General features: G+C 41.8%; 1 protein-coding gene across 3 annotated transcripts in view; it reads left to right on the top strand.

Annotated features, from left to right (window-relative positions):
• The window catches only part of ZNF385D (zinc finger protein 385D), a 694,135-nt gene extending 680,113 nt beyond the window's left edge, over positions 1-14,022 (top strand). For all 3 annotated transcript variants that reach the window (XM_069648866.1, XM_069648865.1, XM_069648868.1), the window contains 3 exons: positions 3,623-3,801; positions 9,881-9,982; positions 13,352-14,022. In XM_069648866.1, coding sequence (XP_069504967.1) covers positions 3,623-3,801; positions 9,881-9,982; positions 13,352-13,591 — 521 coding nt within the window. In that variant the 3' untranslated portion in view covers positions 13,592-14,022. The remainder of the gene's footprint in view (positions 1-3,622; positions 3,802-9,880; positions 9,983-13,351) is intronic.
• The last annotated feature ends 218 nt before the right edge of the window (positions 14,023-14,240 follow it).

A 14,240-nucleotide genomic window follows, 5' to 3' on the forward strand; every position in this document is an offset into this window, starting at 1 on the left:
GATTCCATCAACACAACATCCTATCCTATCTGCACATAAATATAAAAGAATAAGCCATGACTGATCAACACCCAGCTCAAATGTTTAACAAAGGAAGGTCAAATTTGAAAGGTACATTGTTTTCATGATGTAGGCACCCACTAAGGAAGGATTTTGGGAAATTCCCTCTGTAAGGGGATAGAAAGGGGGCATGATTCTTTTAATGAGGATACCTATAGCTCAAAAAACGATGATGTTACAGAAGTGAAACTTGTTACTTAGATTCTTTTTCAAAAATAGATAAACATGTGTTTTACCTTTTTTTCCCGACAATCCAGTTAAGGGAGGTCGAAAAGAGGGTACATTTTTTTGTTTTTGTTGAAGGATACCCATTTCTCTCAAACCAAAGATGTTTGAAAAGTAAATATTCAGATTTTGAATCTTCATTATAAAGTATGTTTCCAAACTGCTTCTTAAAAAAGTAACAAAGGGCATCCCATATTTGAGAGCAAAATTGTCATCCCTTCAATACTTCAGTTCCCCTTAAAGGCTCGTTTCGCCATGAGCAAGAAATCTCAGGTGCAGATTTTAGCGGGGATGGACCTAAGGGAAGACTGCTTCACGAATGGCAAGTTTTACATGGCCTGATCCAGGCTGAGCTCACCTAACTCTCTGGTGATCCTGGAGTTTTCAAAGAAGTACCCCTATAGTTTATTTTATTGTAGGTTGCAGATACCAAATAACACATTTGTATTTCTGTGTCTGTCTCATTGTCTGTTTGAAATTACCACATGAAAAAATGCCTGGACCCGCATTAATGGAACAAATATCTTTGTTTTGTAGCCAATATCCCCCCAACTAACGTCTACAATAAACTTTGCTTATTACGTTAGGACATCAAGCTGGAAATTATATTTTATACAGTTTGAAGAAATAACTCATGTATCTTTTGAAAACAATTTACATAATCGCCAAATCAATGCGAGCGAAGCCGCGGCAACAGCTAGTATATAATAAAAGGCCAGGTTTATGTTTGTCGATGCAATCATGTGCAGCAAACACTACCCGCTTCACCTGTTGTCACTGCTACAGGGAGCTGTTGCCTTACGATATGTAGTGGTTCTTCCACATAATATATTAACACTTGAAAATGTCTTACTTTACGCACATTGTCCCATGTACACAGGCTTTCAGACTACTTTAACAATAATCAACAACAATCTACTTCTAACGGGTCATGCCTTTCTTGAGCCACCCATCATCACCTTCTTATGAATCTCATTATTCACTTATCTCCAGTATAGTGGGTCCCCCCATCACTGCACTCCTCTCCCACTCGCTTCCTGACTGTGACGCCGGCCACCTGTATTCAATCCCCGCCGACCGGTGCTGAATGTCACCAGGTTTTCCACTCCCCGTCCTTGCACAATGTCACAGTAGACGGGATCGCTCCTTCTCGCCAAAGGGACCGACATTGCTAAAAGGGGGCATCCACAAATTCACTGTCTCTTTTGCAAAGCTACAACATTTCATGGTAATACGGTAAGGGTTATACTGTCAGCTACACTTTCCTTATTTTACAAGCCCATCTGAATGACACTTGGCCTAGTAGGATCGTTGTCTCTGTCTTCCCTTCGATCCCCCTCCACTGCCACGTCACGTCTTGAAACACTTGTGTATAGGCACGTTATAAATGCCATATCATATCATATCATATCATCAGAGCAGCGCCCTTACATTCTTTTCTTTGTTGAAGACAGAAACTAGTGATTAGTCTCATCCAGACAGGGAGGCACCTCACCTTTGCTTTGCAATCCTTGAATACAAGCATTGTCATTTCTGGATTGTGTCCTAAATGAGAATAAAATTAAGTCACCAACTTTTTTCATAAGACAATTTGGATTTTAGCAGAACCCACTCCCCTATAAGTGCCCTGGGACTATTAAGCAGTCCACGCTTTGAAAATTCATGGGTCACTCATTGGCGGAAGAACTTTTCTGATCCCAATGCTTAAAGCACCCCTATGGAACTCTTCCCATTTCACTCCCTTCCTTGCCAAACCCCTCAGCCGCTGACAGCCCTGCTATGCATTCCTTTTCCATTCCCACACTCTAAAGCGCTTTCATGCCCCCAATGTACTTACTTTTCCTGTCTCAGAAAATGTTTCTCTCTTTCAAAAATTGTAAAGAACACATTGTGGGTTGAAGAGTTGCTGCGTTGTCTTTTTGTTTTATTTTCAGCTCAAGCAGATTGTGATTGAAATAAATAAAATGTGTTTTCTTTTAACTGTGAGTTCACTGGATATAAAAAAAAAATACAATATTATGCCCCACTGCCTGTGTGGGGGTGTACCAAGCAACCATATTGCAGGGGGCAGATTATAGCGACCTTCGGGGGTTGTGAGCAGCTGCCTCACATAGACCTTATGCAAGAACCTTACATATTTGTCAGACAAATTCCCTCACCTGTGCGGCTCGTTCTCTGTAATGGAGCCATTGTTGGTTTGTTTTTTGTGTAGTTTGGATAAAGGAAATGTTTCATTTGAAAGATAAAAGAACCAACAAGTGTTAGAAATGTGTGCCCCAGAGGTACATCTTCTGCAAAGCACATATTTGGCTTTTGGAAATTATTCCCAGTAGTTCCCTATGAAAATCATTGTTGATAAAGAGGACTCAACGCTTATGACTCTTTGAACAAGATTCTTTTTCTTTTTTATTGATAGAACATCCTTGTTAAATTAGAATCATTTCTCACAAGGGCTGGCAGTGTCCTTGGTTTGCATGTGACAGACTGGTGGTTAGCGCTTGTTTACCCTAGGAGAGGGTGCAACATATATGCAGATATCGTCGATCGGTGAAGTCCCCACAGCGCAGTATTGGGTACATTACAAAAAGAACAATACCAGCTTTCCTAAGGAGTACAAAGAACTATACGTTAAAAAAGAGCAGGTTGGTTTGCTTAGCTTCCAATTGGTCTCTGTGAAATTCACCCGGAATAGGAAACTACGTTTAAATGATGTCATTACGCACGTAGTGATAATCAGTTTCAATTTACTGGTGCTGTGTTTGCAATAAGTTACCAGTGAGCATACTTTATTAAGAAAAAGGATGAGGCCAGCTGACCTGAGCAAGGAAACTTTTTGACGAAACATATTTAATTGCATAATTTGTATTTTAATAGTTATTTGAATTTTTGGGGAAATTGGAATTACCTACGTTCACACATTTTTTGTCGAGTGAATGCAGCAGTTCAGTCTCCATTTTTTTCTGAAAAAAAGCCAGAACTTTAAACCTGAAAGTGATAAACTGTATGCAAAAACCTACATTTTTGTCGAGTGTTCTAGAGTTTTAAGAATAATCATGAAATTGTGAGCAGAACATCAAAATGGATGAGGGGGTTGGTAGACCTCTATTAAAAAAAAAGTAGGAATTAAACATTTCTGCCACTTCCCATATTGGACAAAGCTTCTAAGTCAATGTGATTTTAAACCAAGCACCATTTAATTTAATTATGCACAATTTTCCAGCACCTGTTTCCGGCAACATTCAAAGTTCAATTTTGACATGCTGTTTCGTTAAATACAACTTTGAAATAGTTTTGTGTCATGCTGAGTTTAAGTCTTTCTTGGTTTCAATGCCCTCAGGGACGAAGCACAAAACCATGGTGGATGCGCGGAACGGCAGCGGCAACATTAAGGCGTTCCCCAGAGCAGGCGTCAAAGGCAAAACCCCTGTTGTGAAGGGAAACACAGGACTACAGAACAAAACCTTTCACTGTGAAATCTGTGACGTGCACGTAAACTCCGAGACGCAGCTAAAACAGGTGGGTGCTGCCGCTGGCCATCCTCACGTCAGCGGAAGCGTAAGACTCCATGATCTTGGGGGTATGCGATTGTTTGTGAGAAGTCTACCAGATAAAGCCATTGACCCAGAACTTTCTGAATTTAATTTCAAAGAAAATTTGATAAAGTATGCTGATTATGACCAATATTATCAATATGGCTTTTTTGAACAGATTTGGTTGCAATTCAGCTATTTGGTAATTTCATGTTGACTTTCTTAGACATATACAACATTGAATCTTCTATTGATGTTTAATAATTCTGTGTTTGGTTGACATAAATATGAGTCATAAAATATAATGAGATTCACAATAAGCTCATTATTACTCCAACATGATAAAAACAAACCGCCCAATGTCTAAAGTGTAAACTTCCCTAGTAGCGACCTTTGTAATTTGGTCTCCGAAGGAGGGTGGAGGGACCATCTCTCTAAGGTCTTTGAAGAACCAGAGGGGTCAACCAATTTTCCTGTTGCAAACTCAGAGTGGACTCTTGATTTCGATGAACAAACTTTAGTGGACATGATTGTGAATGGGTCCCCCTCTAAGGCAGCGGGGCAAAATAGGCTAACTTATCAAGTTTTGAGAAGTAATCATTCCTCCTGGGCAAAATTGTTAAGTTGGCTTTTCAAAGAAATCTTGGGGAACAAAAGATTCCCAATCTCCTGGAAATTGGCAGTCATCATACCGTTGTTCAAGGGGGAGGTGAGCAGACTGAACCAGCAAACTATTGACCGATACCCCTCCTGGACATAGAAAGTAACAATTTTATGAGAATCCTATTGGGTGAAATTGAACACTGGGTGAGGGAAACAAAATCCTTTCAAAACTGCAAACGGGCTTTAGAAGGGGTCTGTCCACAGCACTCAATGGAGTGGTATTAAATGTTCTGAGTGAAAAATCAGGTGCAAGGGATGTCAGCTGCTCTTCGGTCCCTGGGTGGATTTTTCTAAAGCCTTTGACAAGGTTAACAGAAATTGACTCTGGTCAAAATGAATAGCTTTGGGCATGCCGGAAGGGTTGTTTTCGATGTTAGTGGTACTCCACAAAAACACCATGGTCAGAGTCCGCTTGGATAATAAGGGGTGGTTATCTGAGGCCATTAAGGTAGAAAGAGGGGTCTGACAGGGTTGCCTGGGGGCCCCTCTCTTCTTTAATTTATACCAGGCGGACACTGGGGAATATCTGCAAGCAGCAGCATTCGCCAGCCGGGTGATCAATGGGAGTAAAGTACATTGGCTGGCTTACGCTGACAATGTGGTCCTGCTGGATAGTACAGCAATAGGGCTAGAGCGTCTGTTGAACAAACTCGACTGCTATGCAAGAGAGAACAGCCTTTCATTGAATCCAGCTAAATCTAGGATTCTGGTCTTTAGACACAGACTAAAAAAGATCATTTACTCTCATTGGGAGATAGGAGGGCAGAATATCGAAAAAGTGGAGGATCTAGTTTATCTGGGTTGTAAAATCTACTCCTCGCCAGCGAATTGTAGGCAAGACATACAGTCAACAATCTCCCAACCTATCCCGCAAATGAAAACAATATCAATTAAATATTGTAAATTCTCTATCATTCCCTTTATAAAATATATATTATCCCAGTGGTTGTGTATGGATTAGAGGTGAAAGTGGCATTATGGCAGGCAAACTGGCAAGGATGGGAGGGGCAAATCTTGAAGAAGGTGATTGGTCTTCCGACAAGCCTCCCGGTATCAGATTTGAACTGGGATTAAGATAATTAAAGGTCCAAGCTGACTGGAAGTTATCCTCCTTAAATCGCCTGATTAAGACAGCGCAGGAGGGTACGCTCTACGCGGACATTAGAAACCACAAGGAAACCAATAGTTCTAAGATGCTGACTAATATGGGGTTGTGGGTGGAGGAGACATTAATCAAAGAAGACTCAGACCTCCAGACTTTGATTGAGAACCTATTGAAGGCAAAGAAAGCCTTGGATACAATGGACTGGGTTCTCACCAGTGAAAACATGCGTTCTAAGATGGATCCAAACTAATTCCTGAAAGGGGAAAACAAAACTTGGTCAAATCACAAAATACTTGGTGAGATTCCCTGACTGTAAAATAAGGAAAAAACTCCTCAGATTAAGACTGAATATAGCACAATCGGGAGATGTGCTATCAAGAAGAGGAATGAGGGATTCAATCAAGTTCTGCTGTTCTATGTGTAATATTCCAGAGAACCAGACATTAAAGCATCTTCTTATCGAGTGTGGGGGAACCTGGGATCTAAGATCCCGCTTATTTGACAGATTCAGTATTAATTTGCAAAGATTTCTTCCATGTATTTTCTGGGACCGGCTAATATCCGGACAGAACCAGTTTCTCACAATTGCAGTGGTGCGTGTGTTGGAGGGCTTCAACTTGATGTTTTAGAGGATTACCTTCCCTTTGCAAATCTAAGATGTTTTAATATACATCCCATACTTTTGAGCGGGAGTGCTGTGATTGAATGATTGTTCTACTCATGCTCCCAAGTGACTCTCCCTATTTGACATCTATGCTCTCATCTCTGCCATTCGGATGGGCATAAGTCCCAACTGGGATGGCTGGCTGAGGGGAGTACTGAGAATAATAATCTGTGATTTATTCTTCTTCTCTAACATGATTTGATTTGATTTTATATGTGAAGAGAAAAAGAATATTGTGTGTAAATTAAGTTGTTTATTGTCTTTTAATTGTATATGTAAAAGGTGAAAATGTAACCAAATACATTAATAAACAAAACAAGTGTAAACTTCCAATTTATTAGGATGGAGTTGAGAGGCAGTAGTAGATTTTATGTGCCCCTAACTTTGGCAGCTTATCCGAAGCTGCAGCAGTTTGTGGAAGGGTTTCCCCAGCGCCAAACAACTTGGTCAAGTTGTGTGAACTGGTTTTAAATGTACATAACTTCCCGAATTTTATTAAACAATGGCATTGGAAGTATCTATTTCTGTTTGATGAAATAGCTCATAGAGCCCTAGTCTGGCTCCCAAAAGCATACCCCAGAATGGTTCAGCTGTATTTTGCGCATGCACAGGTGTCCAAAATATCAAGTTCAAGTTTGTTAACCTTGGGTATCTGGGAAATGATACGTCCCAGCTCGATATGGTTGTGAAGATCACAAAATCGGAATTACATCACAAACTCCTCTTACTGCCTACGTAATGACTATCCGGTTTCTGACATTGGTGTGTAATCGAAATGAATGAATATCAGAAAAGCCCTGCTCCAGGCACAGTGTACTTAGAAATCAGGGCCAGTGTAGTGTCCTGTTCACCTGATCTTTCCCGATCTCTCGATAGCTAGCGTCAATCAGAAAACACTTCTAGTCACCGATCTATGCATTGCAGTATTGGTAAAAGAGCCCCTAGACGGTACTCAGGCTCCCTCACTAGCCGTAGCCAATCGATTACAGTGATATCCTTCCTCTCCATCAACACCAGCATCTCCTATGGTTGATCAACAAGCAAGATGAATAATAAGCACAGCACCAAACCCTCAGATGATTTTCTTCCAATATAGTCAAACAGACCTAATTAGTTAAATTAGAGTTGCAGCCACCTAACATGGACTGTTTATTCACAGGCAGTCCTATCAAAAGTTATAGAGGATTAAAATCAGACAAGTGATTTGCGCTCAGATTAGTATAATGAATCATCCATATATTTCAGAATTTAGGTGAAAGAAAGAAGATTTTTTGCTCATATTATCAAATAGAATACATTGATTTGAAACAGGAAAATTGAATGAATTGCTCTTTAACACATCATAAGATATATATTTAACACATCATTCTCCAATATTCCCATTCTCCAATATGCCTCGTAATTTAACACATCATCCTCCAGTATGCCTACATTAATCTGATGGGGCATGTGCACATGTTTTACCAATGGTGGGCTTCCTCAAGGCAAAGCTCACCATTATATTCTCAAGGTTACCGCAGAATGTTAATATTGCATATTTTTTAGTCTCGTTGTTTTATATAGGTTCTGTCTGCATCACAAACTGATACATTCCTTGTAATCATGTACATTCAAAGTATTTCACTTCCGTAACATTTTCCAATTAGACCTTGGTGGTTTCTTTATGCAAAGAGTAGTGCATGGCAATCCGGCATCCCTCATATTAGGCTGAACGTGGTTCTATCCACATTCAATCGCAGATGGTGTCCTATTCGAAAAGGAATTGTGTGCTCATGAATGCATTCTGACTCCCAGATTTGCAGTGCGGAATAGTCCCCAGATGTACAGGGGGTTTAATTTAGGTTACACCAGTAAAAGAAAACTAACGTAGCTTTTAACAAGAGATCCCAGGTCCTTAATATCTCACTACATCTTTGGGGCTGCTTACTACCTCCTTCCTATAACCTTTCCAGTGTCCTGTTGCACATGATACCACTGGGGGCTGCACACCTTGATGTCCAATGCAATTGCAATTAACCATTGCCCTTTTGCGGTGAAATCAGTGGGGCGCTGCTGAATTGCCTGGATTTCGAACTCCTTTAAAACCATGTTGCCTGTTTTTGTGGGAAATTCAATCTTCCTCTTCAGTATTACCAACGCAGGAAATGGTCCGGAAACAAGACGGAGTGGAGCTCTGGCAAGACAGATCTTGCCTGAGCTCTAACCTGCCTCCAGACCCAGGGGATTGCCTATGATACTCACGGAAGCAGAGCTGTTGAGTCTTCGGAAATCAGTCTGCTCGTTGAAGCTTGGGATGCTTGTGCATGTGATAACTCAGCTTCAGAACAGAATCTGTTCTGAATCCGAGTTATCAGATGCACCAGGAACCCACGTTTCAACAAGCGGACACTTTCAGTAGACTTGGCATTGGAAACTGAATACAGAAATAGCCAAAGCCTCACATACTTGTTGCAGCTGTGCAAACTGGTGTATATGTCCTGCAATTTACAGATTCTTTTTCTTAGTGTGAGTAATAATAATAATAATAAGAATAATGATGATGATAATAATAATAATAATAATAATAATAATAATAATAATAATAATAATAATAATAATAATAATAATGACTGTGACCAATCAAAAGTGCAGAGCCCAACAATTATCCATATGGGAAGACGTTCAGATAGTAGTGGGTGTTTATAGCAATGGGTTCATTATGTATTCAGGCAATCCCGGGAAATCCAACTCTCCTCTCTGTACCCTGCCCACCCATTTGCCTCCCTGTGTGTGTATGTCACTCTTAAAAACCTCTCCTCTTAGCGGGGTGGGGGTGGCTATGCCCCCATGCCACTCTCCTTTTTGTATTCACACACTCATCCCATGTCTCCCTTGCACACCCCTCCCTTCACACTGTTTCTCTATTGGCGGCCCCATACTCCTCTTTTTCAACCCTTGCATGCCCATAGCTTCCCCGCTTCCTGCCTCTCCTTTCTCGCCTTTCCCCTCAAGCCCCTCGTATCTCCCCTCCTCCTTATCTGCTGCTCTACCGAAGCTATGAACCGCCTCCCTGTGCTCCCATAACTGCAATCCCTGCAAGCCCAGCAGTGTTGAAATAAAGGAGGGACTCTGACCACTCGCTGTTCTCTCAGCATTGCTGTCAAAGAAAGTTGTTATCACATGTCCAGGCACTGCGGGTTCGGTGAGCAAACCCTGATAGGACCCTGGCTCTGCTTGACCTCTGGGATGCAATTTACGCTGTTAATATCCAATTACTATAGGAACTTTAGCTTCAGGATCTGCTCTGAATGGTATAACATCTTGACAGACAAACGTATCCCAAACAATAATGTTATTCCCATTAATGTCCTCCTTCACCAACATCAGATGTGGCATCCCTCAAGGCTTTTCCTCATCCCAGCTTGCACAGATTCAGAAAAATGTCAAAGTCCGGCCCTCCTCACACGTATCTCCTCCAAAACTCTTTTCTTCCCTCTGTCCATTGTGCTCGCTCACTTCAAAGCATCTTGTGTGATTCGTCATTGCACAAGTACAACGTTAGATCTGTAATGACATACATGTGTTTCCCACCATTGCTGTGCTCACTACAGTGCAGGCGCGTAACTTATTTCCCTGCTTTTCTTGTTATTGCAGCACATCAGCAGTCGAAGGCACAAAGACCGAGCTGCTGGGAAGCCTCCAAAACCCAAGTACAGCCCCTACAACAAGATCCAGAGAGGAGCGACTCCCCTCGGGGTAAGCGCACCATATGCATGTATCTGCTTGGAGGTGACCCTGAAGATATCATGATAGACTGGGTGACTATGTAGGACCCCATGAGGTGAAGTGAAATCTGGTCATTTGGCTTCACATGTGGTGGGAACACAGAGTTGGATTAGTTTAAGTTGCCCCACTTCCAAATATTCTGTCAATGACTGCACCTTATGCCTGAAAAAACAATCCTCCAAATACTGCTTCTTTTTTTCTGTCAATGAACCTGTTTGTGTAATGAGGGATTTTGCAGTATAATGAGAAATGTTTATTGGTGAGTGGAAAAGAATAGGTCAAATTTTGCTCAAATTCATTCAGGTCTGCCTGCAACATATTGTCAATTGGGGATCCGTCTACTCACCCATAAAAATGCAACAGTAGGATCTGTGGCCTAAATGTGCCATATAGAGCTGAGATGGTTCCAATGTTGGTGCTGAGTGAACTTGGATAGTAAAAAGAAAGTCAGTGGCCCTAACTACTTGAGTTGACTCCGGAGCAGTTATCCATTCACCATTCATGGCCAAACCTAGTGAGAACAGAGGTTCTCTGAGTCAAATCACTCTGCTGTTTTATTGGTGTTTAGTTTAATCAAGTTCACCCATCTCCAACAGGACATATCGAGGGGCATCATGTTTGATTGTCACCTGTAGAATCTGAATGGACATAAAGTCTAAGCATTTTATACCATTGTCATGTGTAAAGAAAGTGATGGCTGATACATTAATTCAAGCAACCAAGGGAAAAGGCAGGTGTTGAGTAAGACTGTGAAAAGGGCAGGACCCTGGGGTACACCACATTCACAACTCCGATCTGAAAGCCGAATAGATGTCCTGTGCGTGTTCAAGTAGGAAGAGTGGCGCCAACTCAGAGTGGACACAGAGCGGCCTTGATTTCTGAACTGCATTGAGTGTCATTCAAATATTCTGAGAATTCTGAACAAGATTCAGCAGTGCCATTCCATATGAGCAAAATGTCATCAATGTACCTTTTCCATTCAACAATATTGTTAGTGAATTTGTGTGGTTTGTAGATGTAATTACATTCAAAGTAGCCCATGAAGAGGTTGGCCAACGATGGAGCATACTTAGCCCCCATGGCCACACCCATGGGTTGCAGATAGTATTGCCTATTGAACAGGAACTGGTTATGGTCTAAAGTAAATGCTAAGAAATCTTTTATCATTGCAACATGCTCAGTGTAAGAGGAGGAATGGTTCCGGAAAGTGAAATCTATGGTGTCAAGTGCTAAGTGGTGCTGTATTGAAGTATATAAGGCATTGACATCGAAACTGGCCAATAGGTAGCTGTCAGACCACTGTATGGTTTGCAATATTTGTAGGGTGTGTGTTGTGTCACGTAGATATGCTGGGAGTGTTGGAACAATACTCTTGATGGCAGTATCTATGTATGTTGATAGGCCTTCCGTGGCCCATCCTAGGCCACTCATAACAGGTCTAACCTGTGGTAGTCCTACAAATTGTTTTTGAATTTTCGGAAGAAAGTACATGGTCGGAATGACCAGACAGGGTCGAAAAAGAAAGTGTTTCTCATTGTCAGTCAGTAAACCACTTGAGAGCCAGCTTTGAATAAGAATGGAAAGGTTGGAAACTGTTTGTTTTGTTGGATTCCCTGTGAGAAGTCTTTAGCACCCTGCAGTGGCCAAGTGTTCATTGGCCATGTTAATATAATCTGACTTGTTGAGTACTACAATATTACCGCCTTTATCGCTTCTTTGATAACTATATTTGGATCCTGCATGAGATTGGCCAATGGTTCAGTGGGTACCTTCGTACATCCAAATCCGGCCCAATCTGTGCAGAAGTTTTCTTTCATAATCTGTATTCAAATGGTTGTGATAATTCTAAATGAGGCTAATGATGTCTCTGGTATATTTTCCCTTCTGTGCATATTTTTGTTCTGCGTCTGGGCATTGAAAAGGTGGACATGTGATGCTTTGCTATTGGTGACATGAATTGAACAATTACTCTTGTACGCCATGGTAATGCATTAATCCTAAATTGGTCTCAATAATGTGTTGGATGTTTTCCCATTATCTATGCCCTTGACCATTTCATGCACAACGACTACACTCAATGCATCTTGGGGGTCCTTGATTTATGTTGTATTGAAAATGCTGTGCACATTTGGATTTTGGTTTGCATTATCTGTTTGAATGCATAACACAGCGTCTTGCCTTGAGAAAGACCATTGAAGGTCGAAACACGTGTTGGCAGACCTCTCTGGCATTCCTAACTGAAGGACTTAAATATAATATTCCTGCTACTACTACCCATATTTCAGTTTGATAATTGACTCATGTCAGTGTTGAAACACATTTGGCGCATGTTGTAATAACTCTTTTGGATCTAGCAGCGCAATGGACTAAGTGGAACTAAACCCTTCACTGTTAACGTGTGCTTTCTTGCCGTAGGTCTGAGGACCCTACCAGTTCCACTTTTTGCAGCAGCTAGTGTTGTCTGTATTTGTAAATTTATCTTGCTCATCCTTGTTTTGCTCGCGCACCTTTGCCCATTGGCATACCTCATTTTTACTGTTCTCCCTGTTTCTCAATAAGTCTTGAGCTGATACAAGATGGGTGAGGCTGGCAGTGGGTGCATCATTGCTGGAGCGATGCGGTGCCGAGGATTCAGCCGCCGGGTCAGCTTGGCAGCTGGATGATCTTCTTCTGGATGATCTGGACATTGTGTATGAGGCATTCGTGGAGCCCCAGGAAGTGGCTCTTGCAATATTGCACCCTAGATATCACTTCATCAGTTGACACCAGACCTCTTCAAGAGGTTCAAGAGTGGCAGGAACCAGCTTCAGGGCATGCCAGTGAAAGTGGGATTTCCAGGTGATTGCTTGGGTTGGGTAGAGAAAGACAACATGCTACCAAAGACCATTGCAGTAGATGGCAAGGGTGGAGGAGCGGCCAAGGAGGGAGGTCAGTAGAAGAGAAGCACATGTGGAGTGGCAGAGCCCTAATATAATATACCAGTTTTTACACCATTTAGTCTTCTATCCACTCAGTGAACAATATTGGATTTGATTTCTTTAGGGGCGAAATTAGAAATTAGGCGAGTTCACTGTGCTCAATAATTGAGCAGTAGGGAGTGTGATGGTGGCAGGAAGAGAATACAAAATTGCCTCATCATATGGAAGCATGTGTCTGAATCGTTGGAGAGAGCATGTTTTGGGGATGTCAAGAGGTGGCGGGGACAGTACAGGTGTGCAACTTTCATATGACTACCAGGTGGCTATCAGACAATATGATTCTAAAGCAGTAATATGGAGCTGACTGACTGAGACAAAATACAGGTGTCTAATTTACTGTCCTTCTTTCTTCTTTTTACAGATTAAATTAGCCTTTTCAAAAGAACACTTAAAGCCATTGGCACCACGGATTGTACAAAGTCCACTAGCTGCTGCTGCTGCTGCCGCCGCCGCCTCCATGGCTGCCAACTCTCCGTTCAGTTTCCGAACGGGCCCAGCCCCCACCCTGTTCCAAAGCACCACACTCCAGCCGACCCTCTTACGACCCGCTCCGGGGCCCATCAGGACCACCCACACACCGGTTCTCTTTGCCCCCTATTGATCTCCACGCGGAGATCGTGGTACTGCAATAATTTTTGAAGAACCTTGGACTATGCAGTGTTTATTTATAGTTTAAGAGATACGAAGAGCCGGGACTTTTTTTGATAACACTTTGAACAAATTTTAAGAGAGTGGTGCGGGAAGAGGCGAAGGAGCCGCCATTTTGGAGAAGGAGGCTTATGTTTTCTCTCGTCAAGAGCATTCCTTGAGCTGGATAAGTTTCAAATGGACTTCCCGCTTTGTCTCCCTGCAGCGATATATGGCCATCATCATGTTTGTGACTGTGCTGTTTTGGCACAAACATCACCTTCCTCGCAAATGTGTTTCCTGCTTTATGGAGCAAGCATACCTATGTCAAGGGCATTAAAAAGTTCTATTGTACATACAATACTTTATTCTGTAGATTAAAGACATGGAAAGAAACACTGTGAATGGTTGCCCTCTCTGTCCTTTTGTCAAGTCAGTGTCGGCTGTGCGTTGATCTGACCAATGATCTAAAAGTTGATATCATTGGAAGCATGAATGTGGTCTTGTCTTGTTTGTGTGTTTCTCTTTCAATAACTTTCCGTTTCTTTTTAATCACTGGAGATCCTAGGTCCTCTGGTGGTCTTTCTTGAGCTCTTCTGGTCAATTATTTTCTCCTGTCTCTG

Source organism: Ambystoma mexicanum, chromosome 2q (assembly GCF_040938575.1).
Source record: "Ambystoma mexicanum isolate Mex_15411 chromosome 2q, UKY_AmexF1_1, whole genome shotgun sequence".
NCBI lineage: Eukaryota > Metazoa > Chordata > Amphibia > Caudata > Ambystomatidae > Ambystoma > Ambystoma mexicanum.